The sequence below is a fragment of the Aulonocara sp. 'chitande type north' Nkhata Bay genome, linkage group LG3 (genome assembly GCF_057382095.1).
Source record: "Aulonocara sp. 'chitande type north' Nkhata Bay isolate Kocher_YH1m ecotype deep benthic linkage group LG3, A_spYH_male_GT1.1, whole genome shotgun sequence".
Taxonomy (NCBI): Eukaryota; Metazoa; Chordata; class Actinopteri; order Cichliformes; family Cichlidae; genus Aulonocara; species Aulonocara sp. 'chitande type north' Nkhata Bay.
The window spans coordinates 38,195,654-38,214,890 of record NC_141346.1 but is presented as its reverse complement, the minus strand read 5'-3'; the positions used below and the strand labels follow the sequence as shown (position 1 = coordinate 38,214,890).

Sequence of the window (19,237 nt, the reverse complement as noted above, 5' to 3'; positions counted from 1 at the left end):
CATCATGTATTGTTTTGCATGCGTCACTACTGGGTTTTTGAAAATGAACATCTGTGTCCTAAAGGCCCTGAAGGTGGCACCATGACAGCTTAAATATGTGAACTGGAGCTAGATAAATACTCAAAAGCATTGACTACAAAAAACAGCTGCATAGTGTTCATGCCAAGCAGCCGATTGTTGCCTCTCCCCATTTTAAGCTGAAGAAAAGCCCTCCTAGGTCGATTTGATTTACAAAATGCTGCAAATTTAGACAAAGATCTTTTACTTCTGTTGAGAAAAACATTAAACTCTGACATCACATAAAAATAACTAAATAGACTCTCAAAGGGGAAAAAACAAGCCAAAGCATTACATCGGTTTGCTGTTCTGGTAATTGTTTTTTCTGAAGTGGTGAAATGGCCCAAAACGACTCACGATTACGAAACCTCAGGAGCTGCCTTTGAGTTTGTTTTATCTGACCAGTTAAAAATCAGATTAAATTCAAATGTCGATTGTTTGCGTTTTTATATTAAAGCGTTGGAGGGTATTTGCATCATGAAGAAATCACTTTTAACAAAGTCGAGCATAGAGTCCACGCACATTATCTTAACAAAGCTTAAAAGCAAATTTAACCTGATTCCATTAAACTTGTGCATTTAGAGGTTTTGCTTCTCTTTCCTGTTTTCCTGCAGTGAGGAAGAAGGCCAGGAGCCTCTGGCTGTGGTTGGCTCCCCCTACTGGATGGCTCCGGAGGTGCTCAGAGGAGAGGTGTATAATGAGAAGGTACTGACAGCTCACTTTCTTCACTTCACTTCAGCTGCATGTTGTTTCAGAAGTCCAAGGTCCACAGTGGGCGTGATGAGAGCTGCTCAAATAAACAGAGGAAACAGGCAGTGATGTACAGCAATCAATATTTAATAAAGTGGTTATGTGGTTATGTAATTGGTGCACTCGTTGGCCTGGGTTATGACTGTTTTCTGTGTAGCGTAGTGGGAATCCTGATTGGCTGTAAAATGAGCGTTCACTGTGTTTTGGACTCATTAGAAGCTCCAGTTTGGTATAAACTACATGCAGAATATGGTGCATATGTACAAAAATAATAAATTGGCTATAAACTACATACTGTTGAAAGCTGAGAGAAATTACAGCAGACTTGTTTTGTCAAGCAAGCTTAAACAATGAAAAAGTGACAGACTTTTATCTTGCTGTTTATCCGATCTGAATTTAAAGTACACAGATAATATTAGAAGCCATACGTAGTCTGCATGCGTGTCTTTCCACTTATTTGGTCTTATCTTCACCTGCTGTGTTATCTCTGGCTGATAGACTGTTCGTCCTCTCTCTGCAGGTGGACGTGTTTGCATACGGTATCATCTTGTGTGAGATCATTGCGAGGATACAGGCTGATCCCGACATCCTGCCACGCACTGAGGTACTGATGACGATGTTTTCATCGCCTATCCTGTTTCCTGACACGCTCGTCATCTCACTCACGCCTCAGTCACAATCTGGCCTCTTTATTAAGGAAGTGTGGGGAACGTTTCTAACAAAGCCATTATTGATTTAATGTTTGTCTCCGCTCGAGGACAGACCCTCAAGCCTGTCGCCATCTGAAGTGCTCCTCCAGAGCGCGATGGTTGTGCAAGCAGCACTGTTAAAATGGCTCCTAAGATTGAGCAACAGGCGAGAGAGATAATTAAAAATATTTGAAATGATAGCTGCTGTAGATCATTTTAAAATCCTCTGAATGTCATTGCGGGCAAACAGAAAGCTGACTGACTTATTGCTTGTAAATCGAACGCTTAAAGGGCTCAAAAGAAGCGACGTGCAGCGCTGCGCTACCTGTTGTTTAACTCTCGCCTCAGGGACAAAGTCACCAAACCTCTCATTTTATACCTATTTATTTGTTGTTCTTTATTTTCTTTTTTTTAACTGATTTTAAGTTGTTGTCAAACTGGAACATCAGTAAAACTATTCAGAACAGTCAGTGTAGATGGTAAAAACCAAAAGAAAGGAGTATGTGAAAAACATTTAAAGATTTTTGCCTCTTCTTTTTTTTTTTTTCTTCTTCTGTTTTTGCTTTGATTTTGTAGTTTTACACCAGCCTTTATTAACAGCATGATAACATAGCATTTAGCCTTAATATTAAATCATAGTACTGTGTGATGCAGACAGGGGGTTCCCATTTGGTCCACTGGATGGTTTTGTGGAAGATCAAACTACTCCAGATTTTGGGAAATCTTTAAGGAAGTGAGATAAAGGGTCTCGTTTACTCAGACTACTCAGCTTCTCCAAAAAGCTGTTGGCTCTGGCCAATATTCCAGTTCATTAAATGGGCTTTCTGGTGGAACCTGCTTGAGATCAGAGTGGGCTGCATGTGGCCTATGAGCTAAAATGAGTTTTGACATGCCACAGACTGTATTAATCTACTTTAAGACCTTTTGAAGCTATTACAAGAGCACTGCTCCTCCTTGTGGCCATTTAGCAGTACAGCAATTGAAGATTCTGGTTGCAGTCGCTTGTCTCTGTGATAGAAAGAAGATGGAGTAAGGAGACTCTGTTTAAACAAAGTGCTCACATGTACTGAAACAGAACTTATTCGGTTTTGTGTTCTTTCAGGATTTTGGTCTGGATGTGGAGGCCTTTCGACATATGGTGGCAGACTGCCCATCTCACTTCCTGAATTTGGCTATCGCCTGCTGTAATGTAAGAAATACATTTTGTCTCATGTCATATGTGCTGTTAGCTCACTGCTGCTCGCTTTGTCATCTTGACTTGTGCATGATGTAACCTCAAATGCAGTGCACTGACCAAAGGTTTGAGCTTCAGTACGAGAGATCAAATTGTTTTGCTGTTTGAAGGAAGAGTGTCCATTTTCATTTAGTTACAGTTGCCAAGAGCTTGTACACTTGATCCTGTCATCTTTAGATCTAACAGTAGTTATTGACTCTTGTAACTTGAGCTTAAATGCCAAAAATCCAGAGGAAATGTTTCAGATGCCTCCACATTTTAGTTTTTTTTATATTTATAATTGCTGCCTGTTTTATGACCCGTTTTAACTTTCCATCCTTTTCCTCTAATTTGACAGATGAACGCAAAGCTCCGTCCATCTTTCTCCCAAATCGTAGCAGAGCTGGAGAAGAAACAAGCTGAGAGAAAACAGAAGGTCGAACCAGCTGTCAAAGGTGAGCCATTCTGTAGAGGCTTCACTGAAGAGAACTCTGTCTCACTTCTGTAAACTAACACGATTGTTCTGCTTTCAGAAGCAACTTCTCCGCCTGTCAGCCCTGTGCGAAGGCGATCCCTGGGCCTGCTGTTAGACCAGCGTCTCTCCCGCAGCAAATCCGACATGCTCCATCCTTCAGAGACGCCGCCTACTGCTACCTTGGCTCCTCCTGCTCGGTTTAACCCCTTCTCCCAAAGGGAGGATCTCAAAGGCGGGAAGATAAAGCTGTTTGACACGCCCAGCAAGTCGGTCATCTCCCTGACCTTCACGCTGCCTCCTCCACCAGACTGCGATGACACCACTGCATCTGATGCGGATGCTGTCGACATGCCCAGGAGGCACAGGCGCTGCCACTCGCTGCCTTGCACACCTCCTCCACACCTCACGTCGGCACCAAACACCGTTCTCTCTGAGGAGTCTCCGTCTGAGACGGAAGTGAACGACGCAACTGAAGAGGACTGTCTTCTAGAAGACAAGGATGCTTACAGGGCGAGCGATTCAGGTCTCCCTCTGTCTCTCAAGGCGCTGTCAGTAAACATGTTTGACCATGAGAAGGAGGCGAAGCTGCAGCAGCAGCAGGAGGAAGGGAGGGAGGAGGAGCCAATGGACTGCACTAGTTCCCCAGACATGCAAGACAGTACTTCGTCTCCTTACTCCAAACTTTCCTCTCCTCCTTCCCATTTCTCATCTCCCTTACAACCATCCAGTCCTCCTTTCTCAAACGGCTGGGGGTCGGCCATCTCTAACGGGCCTCCGTGCCTGCCACCGCTCTCCAATTTGGTCAACAATAATGTGGTTGTGAGTCGACCACTGGGCTGGAGCACCGCCACCAACAGCACTCCCACAACCAACAACAACGGCTACCACTCCCCAACAGGAGACCCCGCGGGCTCTTCTCCCTTTGGCTCTGGCAGCGGACACTCTCTGGACCAGGAGGAGGTCATCTCCTCATGTCCTGGCTGCTGCCTGGCTGGCCTCCGGTTCCCCTCAGTGTGTCTGAGAGCTCCTCCACGGCGTAACCCTTACAAGAACTTGAACGGAGACCACGCGGCCTCTCACGGGCTGCTTTGTTCAGGACCCAAGGGCCTTCCGCCCTCCCCCACACCCACAACCACAACCACCAGCCTGGAGCCGGGACTCGCCTTGCCTGGGGTGCAAACATAAACCCTGATTCTTCAACACCAAATGCACATAGAGCAGACGTGCAAACTGCACCAAAAGGTCACATTCTGGGGAATTAAGCAGGTCCTCTTTAAAATTTGCACAGATTTTAACGCAGCAATACTCTGCTTATTTTCCAGACACACTTTTTTGGTGCACAGGTGACTCTTAAGTGTTTGGGTCGCTTTACAGAGAGACTCCAAAACCGGCTGATTTTCTCCAACAAAGCCGTGGGACGTAAAACCTTTCAGGCGACGCCCTCTGCTGGACTGAGGGTGGCACAGCCTGTGACGTCAGCCGTGCCTGTATAGATCTGATCGGCAGCGTCCAGAACTGATCAGCATGTAAACACTCCAGTCTGGGATCCACATCAGTTGGATGTTGAATATTTGCAGATGTATAGATTGATATGTCAGAGGATCCTGGAATGAGGAATGTTCAGCTTAGTATTATCGTTGTTGCAATGATGTTCGGTGCTGAATGAACAGGCAGTTTTGCTTTGTCTTTAATTATCAGGTGTATGATGCTCTGCTGAGGTGTGTTTGTGAATTGAATGCAGGTGTGTGTGATGGATTCAGAGTGTGTGTGATGTACACCATTCTTAAGACTATTTTTGTTGCTGTATGATCTCTGTTGGTCCTTCTGATTGCCTGGTTAAGCACTTCAGCTGTATTATTGTTAATAAGGAAACTGTTTATCATTATATTTGGGAATGAAGGTCTTTGACCTGCTTAAGAGATGTACAGATTCTTATTATTTAAACATGGCATTGAATAAAAAGACAGAATGCACTCATGTCTTTGATCTGCTGTGTCTACTTTGTTTTGGCTGCTTTAGATTCCTGGGGTGTTTCTTATAATCTTTTCATCTCTATTTCAGGATAAATTGTCAACAGTTATGACCAAAATCTACAACCCCCATCTGCTTCAAATGTATTTATTTACATTGGAGCAATCCTAAACAGTCGTGAAACCCATTATTTATTCTGATGAGCAAATACACAAATCTTTGTGTATTTCCAAAAATTCAGCCCTCCTTTTATTCTCCACATTATGGAAGCTTGTTTTGAGGGGGGGGGGGGGGTTTCAACATTTTGGGGGTTTTGAGTTTGCGCTCACCCCCCCCCCCCCCCCCCCCCCAACAGAAAGTGGACTACAAACTGAAACCAGAAAGCTTCTGGTCTCGAAGTTTTATTGCAAAGACATTCTGCAAATTCATAAGCACATATTTTTGTAGTGATTAACCCTGTAGAGCCTCCATCCTCATGGATTAGTATTACTGGAAGTATCTTCCTGTTAAAGGAAAGTTCTTCCTTCCCACGGTCACCAAGTGCTTGCTTGTAGGGGTGTTGTCTAATTGTTGGGTTTTTCTCTCCAACATTGTAGGGTGTGTATGAAGTGCACTGCAGCAGCTGTTGTTTTTAATGAAGTAATAAACTGAATGAAAATGTGCAGTTTGGTTGACGTTGATCACAAAGAGGAAATCATACATTTAAATAAACATTTAGGTTATCCTTGATGTTGCAGTATAAACGCTGCAAACTGGAAAGTTTTGCCGCGTGTTGTGGCAGTTTGGCAAAGCACCTTTAATAACGGTAGAAAGGAAATTATTTATTTATTTATTTTAAAATGACTTTTTTTTTTTTTTTTGTGACCTAAAGGTGTTTGTGGTTTGGTAGCCAAGCATAAAATTGACAACTGAAATGGGGTTAATGAGTACAGGAGCACCAAACGATCAGTAGAATGAACACTTCTTTCTTTACCTAATTTCCTCTGGGATTAATAAAGTATTCTGAATCTCATTACCATCCCAGTCTTGATTTTTATGGCCCTCCTCTTTAAGGAGATTAAAGCCTTTCCTCTCCCTTACAAAATCACCAGCCTTCAATTAAATCCTTCTCTCTCTCTCCACCCCTTCCACCGTCCTGCTGTCCTCAGGCCCTCATTCTTGCCTGCAGCTTACTCCGTCTCAGTGCTTCTTTACAGGTGCATTTGTCTTGCTTTAAAGGGAGTCAGTCACCTCCAGGACTTTACACGCTCTATAAGCCCTTTCCTGATCCAGAGGTCACCAGGTTGTCATGGAAACACAAAGTATAACCTGGTTGATGGTGCTGCTGGGGTTGTACATCCTGTTCATCACAGGTAGGAACTGAAGTCCTTTGTCCCACATGCCATCAGACTGTTTAACTCTTCTCTGGAGGGGAGAGGGAGGGGAAACAGGAGGACAAAGGAGGGAACAACTAAGCTGTAGTGCCTCTTCACCTCACTGTGCAATACCTTTTGTGCAATACTTTTGTAAATAGTCAACGGTGCAATAGACTCAATACTTGAAATGTGCAATTCACTTGTATTTTTATTTTTATTCCTATTTATTCTATTTATCCCCTTCGTATATTTTATTTATATTGTCTCTGTATTTATATATATGTGTGTGTGTATAACTCTGTAACTTCTGTCGGTGCTGTGCTTTTTTGGAAATCGAATTTCCCAGAGGAACCCACCCGAGGGATTAATAAAGTTCTATCTTATCTTATCTTATCTTAAGTCAGCGTTGCTGTTAAAGCCCCCTGTTCAAACTGTGCTAAAAACCAGTTTGCATCAGGTCTTCTTCTCCCTCTGTGTGCGCTCGTGCTTTAAAGTGTTAACAAAATTGGCACAATCGGAGTCTGCTGACCAATGAAAACCTCTGTGTGTGTTATGTGTGTCTATTTTTGGTGTACGGGTTTCGTGCGAACTTCCCAGGGTCGAGCGAGTTAGTCTGTTACACTACAGTGGAATCACTGGACTTAGGTTGCCTCCTGCAGTGGGATTGTCCCCATGCCAGTCCTAATACCACCTACACTGTGCAGACAAAGACGCAGGGGTAAGTATGTCTGAGTGTGTGTGTGTCAGAGAGGGAGACATATTCCTGTAACCTCACACACTGATTTTACTCCCACCAGTGCACAGACACTTTGCAGTTTATTGTGTCACGTTTAATTTTTTAATTTTTATTTATTTATTTATTTCTGCTGGTGTCTACAGCATTAGGTACGTTAAATTAGATGATCATGATTTTATTGTCTTCAGACACTTTTGGATTTGGCATTGGATCAGCTGTTAATATATAACTGCACAGTTACATTGTGCATACTGATTACAATAAGAATACTGAATAATGTGTATAACAAGAAATACAAATAATTTAGATTCTTGTGGAAAGGCAAACAAGTGTGTATCTATAGTACAGAGAAGTAATGAAAATAACTCATGAATTTCAAGATGAAAAGAGGATTGAAATGCAACAAATGCCCAATGTATCTATTTACCGGCCTCATGCTAACATCTAAGGTACTGTGAAACTTCTTGAGCCAGCCCTCATTTCTTCAGATTTTGCTAGGAGAATGGGAAATGATAAATTATTGAAACATGCGCAAACATGCATGAAAATGGAGAATATGAGGCAAAAATAGAGACCATTCTAAGAGTCAGTATTTGGTATGACCACCTGGGATCACTGTGGTGCTGAAAAATGAAGCTGCTGCCAGTGTGAGATGATATTACATTGTGGATAAAAATTTTCTTTTCTGTATTCATAATTTCATCAATGTTGACAAAATTTCCAGCAGCACTGACTAAAATAGAGATACAGAAACCATGAAAGAGCCTCCACTGTGTTTTATACTATGTGTTTTGTGACAGGCTGCTAGTATCCCCTAAAGATAAATGTTTAAATTGGCTGTTTGCTAAGTTGTCTGTTAAGTGTAGACACAACACTTGGTTGTAGACAAAACCCCCGAGTACAAGGACTGGACTGAAAATGGATGAAAAAGCATCCAAGATCCTAAGAAAAAAACTTAAGAGACCTACAGGAAGCCTGCTGTTCAAGAGCACTTTAAAAATGACAGGATAGTCTGATTCAAAGAAAAAAGGGTTGGCTTAAGACATTCCAAAGTCTGCTTTGCAGCTAGCTCTGACGTTACATGTTTAAATGGTATGCATATATGGTAAATTATATCATATGTAACTTTAAAGTTAATTCTAAATGCAATACTTACTTGTTCTTTAATTTTGGTGTTACTATTGCAGGGACCCGTGGCAGGATGTGCCATGGTGCATCTGGATCTCGTCCCGAAGCTGTGACATCTCTCAGGTCTTCTCAAACTTTGAGCTCTACAACATGATTCGCCTTGGTGTTCACCTCAGTCCCAGCTCCACTGTGTGGCTCAAACCACGCAAGTTTGACTACAGTGACTTCAGTAAGTAACAGTCCATAATGTTTCTGTAATGAAGCTAAGTGAAAATGTGCCACAGACTGAGGAGACTCTGCAGGTTTACTTTTCAAATATGGTGGTTTGAATTTGAAGCCTCTGTCTCTCCTCTGCAGACTTCAGTCCTCCTTCTGTTTCCGTCTCTTTGAAAGACGACCAGATGGTGGTGCAGGTGCACTTCCCCTGTGCTGCCAACAGGAGGTGCTCTCTGGAGAGGTGCTGTCCCATCTCTAAGTTGATTGATCCCTGGACCACAGTGACTGTGTATACTGAGCCGAGTGGTGCAGAATACCAGGTGTGGCTATGCTTTGTCTCCAGTTCTACTGATATTTAAGAACAAGGAAGTATTGTGTTCAAAAGGAACGTTAAAGCTAAATACACTTTAAATATGTAGTGTTAGCTTTAGGTTTTTCTTTGGCTGCTTTGCTACTGATTTTCAGCTCAGTTCTTGTACCTGACCATTTTCAAGGGAATGTTTGTTTGTTAAGCTACTTCAGATTGACCTATGAATCATTCAAGCAGCAGTACCAGTAGTGGTAGTAGTACCAGCTACACATTATACATGCTTGTTTCTTTCAGAGCCGCACAGTCTGGACTCAGGAGGTCGTGTCGTATGTGGAGTTCTCCGGTTTGCCTCTGGGTCAGAAATATTGTGCTGAGGCCAACTTCTCCTTCCCAACCTTTGCCATGGCGGCTTCACCGAAATCAGCCCCTCAGTGCGTTGAAACAGTCGCCAGTTCAGGTGAGGAGATGAGATACAGTTTACTTTAAAAACTAGAGGTTCCCAAATTAGCAGCTACCTGAACCATCTTCACGTTCGATAGCTTAAGAAATCACTGCTGCTTCTATAGTTTTGACACTGAGTACAGAAAACAGACCTGTCCATGGATCATTCACAACACATCCTACTTTCATTAGTTATGAGGTCCAAAATACTGCTTAGGTGCTATTAGGATACTAAGAACCTCCCATGAAACTGCAAGAAAGCCTCATAAAGACAGCTGTGCTTGGATCCTTAAACGATGTGAACCGCACTTTATAAGTCCAAGAGGTCAGCTAGATCTACTGCAGAAGCTTGGCTTGCCTCTTCCTACAGCTTTTCTGGTGATACAACTTGTAAATCTTGGGTCTGAAATGATTTAGTGTAGTTCTCTGCTTTTTTTGAGCAGAGACATGTTCAACCTGCATGCATTTCTTCCCTACAGGGCTGCTGCCAGCGCTGTGTATGGGAATCGGGCTGACTTCCCTTCTTCTTTTCCCAATTCTCATCATGTATCTACGAAAATCAAGACAAGCTACACCAGCTACTGAGAATCAGCCCAAGGCTCCGGTATGATTTATTGTGTTTCACTTTATTTCACCCTCTGTTTTTATAAAATACTTAAACACATGCAGTTTTCCAGAATAAAACATTTCTTCTTTCATTCCTTAAGTCGTCTGCTCAAGAGCCGATCCCTTTGGTTCCTCTGTCCCCGGGTATAGTTGACCCTTGTGAGATCCACTTGGAGTTTATTCCTGACCATGTTTCCACTGAGCCCTTTTCTGGCATTGTGTCCAATCAGAATCTAAATCACAAACAGGGAAGCATGCACTCCAGCAATCGTCTCAATTATGACACCAAATCGGATGAAGTGTACTGGGACAGCGGAGGGATGGAGCTAGATCGCGGCCTGGACTCTGGCATCAGCATCCCACTTGTTTCTCGCTCTTCTGAAGAGACATGTGAGCCCCATGGAGACTGAAAGGTTGAGAGCTTTCTCTTCGTGAATGTTGCTCTGTAAGGCTGGAGTTTGCCTCTTTCTCCCTCAGGGATGAAATAGGAGACTAAACTGCTCAAAGTATGGACTGGTCCATTTAAAATGTTTGGATGTGTTTCATCTATTATGGTCAAACACATTATGATTATCTGGAAGTTGACAACAAGTTGTCTTCATAGATTTTGGAAGCTAGACCTTTAAGCAAACATTGATGAGAAGGCCCTAAACACAGGATAAATTGAAGCCTTAAAAACTATAGTTTCAGAAAACCTTTTCTGCTGATGAAAACCAAGTGATAGGACTGAAACCTAGTGACTGACTGTTAAATAGATATCCAGGTTCAAAAATGAACTGTAACAGGAAACAATTGTCTTTTCCCCAGTTTGTAAGTACACATACATAAAATCTTTAGCTGAAGTCAAGAGCACCTGGTTAGATTTTTTTGTCTACAAAAAATAAATAAATCTGCAGAACTGAGTTAACTACAATTACATTAAAAAAAGAACATTTTCACAGGACTGGATAGAGTCTTAAAAAATGAGTACACCCCATGATTTGGGTGTCCAGAGGAGTTCATGGTTCATGGTGTTTTTCTGTTTTAGTTTTTCTGTGAAGAACTTTGTGATTTTTGTCTTGAAAGGTGCTATACAAATAAAATTTTACTTTACTTACTTACTTACACAATGACTCCAAGGTGTCCAGGTCCTGTGCCTGCAAAACAAGTCTAAATCATCACCCGTGCATCACCGTGTGTCACAGTGGCTATGACGTGTTTGGTTTTCTCCAAATGTGGTGCTGTACTTCATGGCCACACATCTCCATTTAGGTCGCATCTGTCCAAAGAACATTGTTCCAGAACTTCTGTGGTTTGTTCAGAAGCAACTTTGCAACCTCAGCCGAGCTGCCTGGGTTTTTTTTTTTTTTTTAGAGAGAAGAGACTTTATTCTGACAACCTCTCCAAACACATCAAAAAATGCTCTGTTTTTTTTCTAATTGTTCTGATATGAACCATTTAAGTGACTAACTGAGCCCTGTAGTGTCTGAGAAACAGCAAAAAACCCAAGCTATGTCTACCTTGAGGTGAATTTGCTGGGATGGAAACTCCTGGGAAGATTTAGCAATGCGTTAAAACACAAATCAGATAACTGCCAAAACGTCTGCTTGCATAGAGGCTGTCAGACTTGCTGATGAACAGGTAATCAAGTGCATTTGATTATCACCACCCTCTTCATTTCTGTCGAAGCAGTAAAAGATGTATTTAGTTTTTCATAGGATTACACCGAACCTGGGATCGCTTACTTTTTCACATGACTGCAGACTAGGGTTGCCAACCGTCCCTTAAAATACGGAATCGTCCCGTATTTAGAAACAAAAGTACACGTCCCGTATTGAGCTAATAAGGGACGCACTTTGTCCCGTAATACAGTGAGAATCAAAAGTAGTCTATAACTTTTAATGGAATTAACGCTTTGTTTGAAAACATAATTCCCAGCCCCTCTCCTGCTTTGTGACCAATGAGCTGACAGCACACTTATGACAATTCGAGTATGACAAGTCAGATTACCGCTCATCTCATTGGTTGAGGAAAGGTCGCTTACGGAGAAAATACCGGAAGACAACCGATGACCACAACAACAAGCATGGCCAACAGGGAAACAAACGCCGACACTGCGGTGCAAGTCTCGGACGGCACACTGTGCCTCCATAACATGAAGGTTATAACAGAAAATCTGTCGCTCGCTCTCTCTGTCTTTCACTCACACAGACACACCACCACATCAACTTTGCTAAATTGCTAATGAAAAACATTGATCAGGCAGCTGTGATTGAGCAGCAGTGTAAATCCAACTATTTTCACGGTTGTTGTGGTCGTGATAATTTTGTGATGCCACATCGAAAAGGCTCGGATGAGCTTTCCAAAGTTCTACAAGTTGCGCCTCCATCGCTTGTGTCCAGATCACACGCTGCACAGCTGTGCTGCAACGTCTTTTTCACCGACGTTTACGTGTTTGCGCGTGAGCAGCTGCGGTGACACCCTCACGAGCGATTGATGATCGGGAGCTGGTCGTGAGGTGTTAATCGCTTCTCGTTACCCCACGTATACTACACGATGCACGATGAAGGCCAAAATCGGGCTGATCACCAAATCGGTCGCACGACTCAAAAATCGGCTCAAAATGGGCCAAAAATCGCACAGTGTGAGCCCAGCATTAGAGCAGCAATGTTTGTTCGCTCAGAGAAAGAAAAAAAAGGCTGCAAAAGTACAGGGAGGAATGGGAAAAGGAAAACACCTGGCTGGAAAAGTGCACGATAACACCTATAAAGCGCACTGCACTGTGTGCCGGCGCACTTTTTCCATAGGCATGCTTCTAGTGGTGGGCACAAGAAGAACATGAGGGGCGTGAAAGCTCGGGGAACCCTTAACCAATTTCTTGTCCACCAGGCCACGGCAGAAGCAGATATGGTATGTAAACACTGGTTTGTTTTTTTAAACCCTCTGGTTAAGGTTAATATGGGCATGTGCAGTGAATATCAGCGCTATGTGGCCAGAAGTGTGATAATATAACTTATTTTGTGTAATAAACAACTGCAAGGATAGATGATTACAACAAATAGATCACTAATACATAAAAGTAATACATAGATGAATAATGATGATGAGTTAAGATGCGTAATCATGGGAACAAGCGGGTTTACAAACAGCAGCTGATTAGCATTAGAAAAGCTGAAATAATATTTCAACTGAAGCCAATTGTACTAAATGCACTAAATGTGCACTGTTACAAGAATGTTTTTCTTTCTATTGTTTTCTATTATTTTAAGTTAAGCAGGACAGAGTTCTTTTAAAGAAAGATTTACTTATATTCTCAAAAGTTAAGCATGACAGGCTTCTGTTTAAGAAAGAGACCTGTTTTACTGTGTTAATGTTGTCATTTTGAGCTAAAAATAAATGGCTAAATGATCATTTGTTTCACATGTGTTTATATCACAAAGAATACACATCTACTTAAATCAAATTCAAGTCAAAGGGTTAAAAAAATAATTTCACACACAAAAAAAGAGCTAGAAAATTCACCACACTGGGAAGGGTGAAGACAACTGGGTCGCCCGGCCCTGGCCACGAGGTGTCCCTTATTTATTTTTCAGGGAGTTGGCAACCCTACTGTCAGACTTGCTGATGAACAGGTAATCAAGTGCATTTGATTATCACCACCCTCTTCATTTCTGTCGAAGCAGTAAAAGATGTATTTAGTTTTTCATAGGATTACACCGAACCTGCAATCGCTTACTTTTTCACATGACTGCAGACGGCTCAGCACTGCAACTACAAAGACAACAGTTTGAACCATTAAGATCTGTTAGCTTAATATTTTAACCTTTATTCAACTACTTCTAGTACAAAATAGCAGTGATACGTTGTGTTCACCAGTGACCATTTTCCCCCCAGTTATCCGTTATCAGCAAATAATTTCAGTTGTGCTATTAGCTATTTCGATTGTTATCCATGCTGTTAGCTTGCAACTGAAATGCTAGCCATTGCAGTATTGTGTTTCTATTGTCTATCCATGATATTCAGTGGTATCATTAGCTTCTCAAATATCTCTAACTGTTAGCCATATTGCTTTTTAATGATCAATTTCTATCATTTGTTCACATTTTGGATGTGTATAGTTAAAAGTTATTACATGGGCTGACCTCCTGGGAAGATTGTAGCAACACATTAACGCACAGTTGTGCTATTAGCTATTTCAGCTGTTATCCTTTTTATCTTACAATTCACATGCAAGCCACTGTACTACTGTATTTTAACTGTTTATCCATTATATTCGATGCAATATCGTTTGAAATATGATAGCCAGACTGCTAATCACCGTTTTCTATCATTTTGACCAATATTTTTTAAAATAATTTATGCATATTGCTGTTACTTAGTTTTTTAATTCTGCTTCTTATTTTTTTTTGAGCGGGGCGCTGTCATGCTTGTTCAAGTCCACCCAGTTCTGTAAACCCCCAGCTGCTGTAGAAACAGGCTACATCCTAATTGGGAGTTACTGTGAGGCTTATAATGGGTCCTCAGCACCCAATACTTGTCTTCTATTTTGGTTCTAATTATCAGACTGGCTGCTGTGTTGGTTGGTCAGGGGGCACCAGGGTTGTCCAATGAGTTTTCATGAGTTCACACCCCCCAAGGAGCGTCTTTGACGTGGATAATGGCTCCCTTAGGTTTGTTTGGGTGCCGTCTGTGCTTAACTCGGACCTCTGAACTTTCCTTCTCAGATTAGGCATCACATTGCAGAGGCAGCGATAAACAGAGGCCACCGGTTTACTGCTCACACTATGATTGTGTTTTGTTGTCCGCTATGAAGTAATAGAAATGTGGCTCCTAATCTGAAACCTACAAGCAGATTCCTGTCAGATATGAGTCAGTGTTTCAGGAAGAGGGTCAGAGAACTAGATGGTGAGTGAAAATTATCAGTCAAGCAAAAATTGTTTATCTGGGAGGTCCAAAAGAAGCCGTTTTGTGTGCGTGTGTAAACGTCAACTTACTCGGAGAGTGGTTCTTGTCCCCCCTGCTTTTTGTGCTGTATTCCACTCCAAACCATAGCTTCATAAACAAGAGCTAGGAAAACTTTAGACCCCCCACATACTGCCGGCAGCTCTGCCGATAACATAGTGTGTTATTTTTCTGTCATTCATTGCTGTAAAATGTTTCTGACTCACAGTTGCCCCATCAGAGCTTTGCTGCCTCTAACCCGTGACTCGCACCTCATCCTGCACGAAGACAAGAAACATCTTGACATCTCACTTTTTTTCCTTCTGTTTTGCTGGTGTTGCATTCTTTCCGCAACATTGGGAAGTCCTGCGGGTTTGGCCATCCAATATTGTTTGTTTCCCCATCTGACTTTTCCAGAGTCCACAGAGACCTGGGGGTTACCAAAGCTCCACATACAAGCCTTTGGTTTGGCTTTGTTAATAACTACAGCGCATTATCTGCCATTTGTATTATTCAAGAAGTTTTCTTGGACAGGGTATTTTTTATCAGCCTCCAGTCTGTGACAGCTCTCTGCTACCTGATAATGACATGGAGTTTACCTATAACGCTTGTTTACAAACTGATAAATTATCCTTGTAGCAAAAACTGTCGTAATCTTAAAGGTAATCACGTTTTCCTCGTAAGGCTTAGTTAATTGTGTTGAAAGTGATGGCTTTTTAATATCATCCCTAATACCTAATCTACATGTAGTTTAACACAACGGTACACAATAATGTTTAGAGCGCCTCTTGATCATTTCGCAGCAGTGAGGTTTTTATGTTTTTCTGGTTTGGATGTGTGCTGGCCCTTGAGAGACTCCTAATTTAAAAAGTCATTGCTTCATTGTATAAAGCAACAAGCAATGTGAAGAAAAAAAATAATATATTTGTGATTTCTAATCCTTGAATGCAGCTCAGCTACAAAAGAGTTTGATCAAAATAGGACTGGTACTAAAACACTGCTTACAGTGTAGCGAATCTCTTCATGAGCGAAATGAAGAGTAACTCCTACCTGGTATTGTGTGAAAAACAAATTGCCTCCTAAACCTAATAACTGGTTTTGCTGTCCTTCCCACTAAGAACTGCAATCAGGCATTTGTGATTACTGGCAGTGAGTCTCTCACATCACTATGGAGATACTTTAGCCACTCCTCTTTGCACAACAGTAGTCACTTTCCCAGCATGAGCGACCTTTTGAAGGTCCTTTTAAAGGTCATGCCAACATATTTTAATTGGATTTAAGTCTGGACTTGGACTAGGCCACTCCAAAACCTTCATTTTGTTTGTTTAGCCATCTTGAATTGGAGTCCCTGCTGTGTTTCTGACCATTGTCCTCCTCTATAACCTGAGTGCTCTCGAGCTACAGGGCATGAAGTGATGATCCAATACTCTCCTTCAAGGTTGTTTGGTAGAGAGAAGAACTCATAGTTCCAACAATTACAGCAAAGCAGCCTCAGACCATCACACTACCATCACCATGTTTGACTGCTGGTATGAAATGCTGGGTTAGTTTACGTCTGCTCAAACAGGACTCCAACCCTTCAAAAAGTTAGGTCAGTAGTAGTTTTTTCCTTGAACTCTCCCATGGATGTCATTTTTGCCCAGTCTCTCTCATATTGTTGAATCATAAACTCAGAAATCAGTAAAAGGGGCGAATACGTCTTCTCTTTAATATAATAAAGATGCTGTTGGATGATTAACCATTGTGAAGTAACCCCTGTGGGTTAAAAGTTCAGCTAATACTGAACTAGATGAGGTTTGTTTTCAGTGAAGATTTCAATCATACTGGAGGGACAGAGGACCTGACCTTAGTTGAGGTGAGGTAGGTCCAGAATTTCCAGGAAGGCCTCTTTATTTATTCTCTGTCATCTGATCAGGATATTTGGTTTTGATAGATTTGTTTTATACCAAAGGGCATCTTCTTGAGCCAATGTGTAAATCTTCCAGGTCAAAAGAACGATTCTGTTTGTGGTCACCGTTCCTGGGTACAGAGCAATCGCATGGCGAATGAAAACTGCCAGTTTGTGGTTAAACCTGATGTATTTGGACTGTTTTTGAGAGCCATTCAACAGCTGCAGTCCAAAAGTTGCATAATGTCAGGAAAAACCAAAACAAACCAAAAACCCCCCCCAGATGTGCTTACAGACTCAAAACATTGGTTCAGTTTAGTTTAAGTATTAAAGTGTACAAATCACCTTGCTGATAAATGACACTAATATTCACCTTTAATTCTCATATTAACATTTAAGAGACCGAATTAATAGTTACAGATTTTAATAAGAGCTACCATAAAAGTTTATGGGCAGAAATCTGTGCCATCAGAAACTGAATTTGAATAAGTTCAATTTGAATTTGAATTGCTCAGATTGAATCTGAATTGTAACTTGAATAAATGCTTTTGAAAACTGAATTTGAATTAGTCTAATTTGAAATTGAATTTATGGTTTGAAAATGATCATCACTAATTGAAATTGAATTTTATATTTTGAAAATGAATTGATTTGCTTTGAAACTGCATTTTATCCTTTAAAAATTCAGCTCTCGAATAATTTCAGTTTCACTTCTCACCATTCAGTTTCAGTTCTACAATTCAATTTCAGTTCCAAAATTCAGTTTTTTGGAACTTACATCCGGTTCCGGTTCAAGCGCAGATTAATAGAACTACGTTTTACTAGCGGACCGAAAGTGTTACTGACGGGAATCTACAGCGTCTTGAGCTGAATTAAGACTTCAGAAGTCATTCGTCATGTCGAATGACCAGCGGATAAACTCTCAGGTTGGTAATAAATGTATTACATGTATAAGAACAAGCGTCATGTTAACAAATGATAGCCATAAGGTAACTTTTATGCTTATTGTAGCTGTTAGCTAAAAGCGCTAATTTAGCGTAGTTTGCCCTGAATTCAGATTTGACAACAAATATGATCGACTGTTTCTAGTAGAATTCCAGAGTTGTCATCTTGGACCCTCTCAGAGTACCCCTCTGTATGCTTGCAGAGACCCCTACAGTAGGGAAACATGCAAAACGGTGTCCAAACCTTTGTGTTTTAGCTTTATTTATGTCTTATGCTGGGCAGACACTGCGATTTTTTTCAGTCGCGCGATTCAGCTTCTGCTCAAACTGTACGATTGACTCGCAGGGGTTAGAAGTTCGTAGGTCACGATGCAGGGTCTCACACTATACGGCCCGATGCTCTGATGCGACCCGAGTGCTCACACTGTGCGTCCATAAAATGAAGGTTATAAGAGAAATTCTGTTGCTCGCTCTCTCTCTCTGTCTTTCACTCACACAGACACACCACCACCATCAACTTTGCTAAATTGCTAATGAAAAACATTGATCAGGCAGCTGTGATTGAGCAGCAATGTAAATCCAACTATTTTCACGGTTGTTGTGGTCGTGATAATTTTGTTAGGCCACATCGAAAAGGTTCGGGTGAGCTTGCCATAGTTCTACAAGTTGTGCCTCCATCGCTTGTGTGTCCAGATCACACGCTGCACTGCCGTGCTGCGCCGTCTTTTTCGCTGACATTTGTGTTTGCGCGTGCGCAGTGTGAGCGGCTGTGGTGACACCCTCACGACCAAGCGATTGATGATCGGGAGCTGGTCGTGAGGTGTTAATCGCTTCTCGTTACCCCACGTATACTACACGACGCACGATGAAGGCCAAAATCGGGCCGATCGCCAAAACGGTCGCACGACTCAAAAATCGGCTCAAAATGGGCCAAAAATCGCACAGTGTGAGCCCAGCATAACACAGCATCCCAACTCTTTAGCTAACTTAATAACTTTAGCTAAAGTGAATAGTTTAATTCATTAGTGCAGCATTACTGGATCACCTCTGTTTGAAGTGATATAATATGATATACAACTATCACTGAAACAGCAAACTTTGTAAATAAGCAAACAACACTTCTCATTCTCTAAACGTTTGGCCACAGCTGTAGATTACACTATCAGTGCTTGTTCACTCTTGACAATAATAACATTTCTAAATTTACTTTGTGCATTTACAGATAAACAATATCTAATATTTTATTTAAATGACTGCTTTGTCTTTGAAAAGGGTGAAGAGCCTGAGGCCGGTGACAGTCCATTTCTACTCTAAGTACATCCTTACAGTGGCTCACAGGACTGGGCCACATTCCTGTACTGCCAGAAGAGAAGAGAAACTTCAGAGTCTTCATGCAGTTCAACCACACCTGTCATATTCCGTATGACAGGGGTCTCAAACTCCAGTCCTCAAAGGTCAAAGTGTCATGCAACTTTTCCATGCCCTCGAGGACTGGAGTTTGAGACCCCTGCCGTATGGTGTTCATGCTGTTTTCTACC

At 41.7% G+C, this 19,237-nt stretch overlaps 2 protein-coding genes across 2 annotated transcripts in view; both read left to right on the top strand.

Moving 5' to 3' along the window:
* Positions 1–5,165, top strand: part of tesk1b (testis associated actin remodelling kinase 1b) — a 31,959-nt gene extending 26,794 nt beyond the window's left edge. The window contains exons 7-11 of the mRNA XM_086279699.1: positions 672–762; positions 1,328–1,411; positions 2,599–2,685; positions 3,068–3,164; positions 3,243–5,165. Of these exons, the coding sequence (XP_086135825.1) occupies positions 672–762; positions 1,328–1,411; positions 2,599–2,685; positions 3,068–3,164; positions 3,243–4,369 (1,486 nt within the window). The 3' untranslated portion in view covers positions 4,370–5,165. The remainder of the gene's footprint in view (positions 1–671; positions 763–1,327; positions 1,412–2,598; positions 2,686–3,067; positions 3,165–3,242) is intronic.
* A 459-nt stretch (positions 5,166–5,624) lies between these two features.
* On the top strand, positions 5,625–11,100 carry LOC147335562 (uncharacterized). Its single transcript, XM_086287513.1, has 7 exons — positions 5,625–6,507; positions 7,108–7,228; positions 8,434–8,603; positions 8,732–8,910; positions 9,195–9,357; positions 9,821–9,945; positions 10,049–11,100. The coding sequence occupies exons 1-7, from the start codon at positions 6,444–6,446 to the stop codon at positions 10,355–10,357; spliced, it is 1,131 nt and encodes a 376-aa protein (XP_086143639.1). The 5' UTR covers positions 5,625–6,443; the 3' UTR covers positions 10,358–11,100.
* Positions 11,101–19,237: the final 8,137 nt, after the last annotated feature.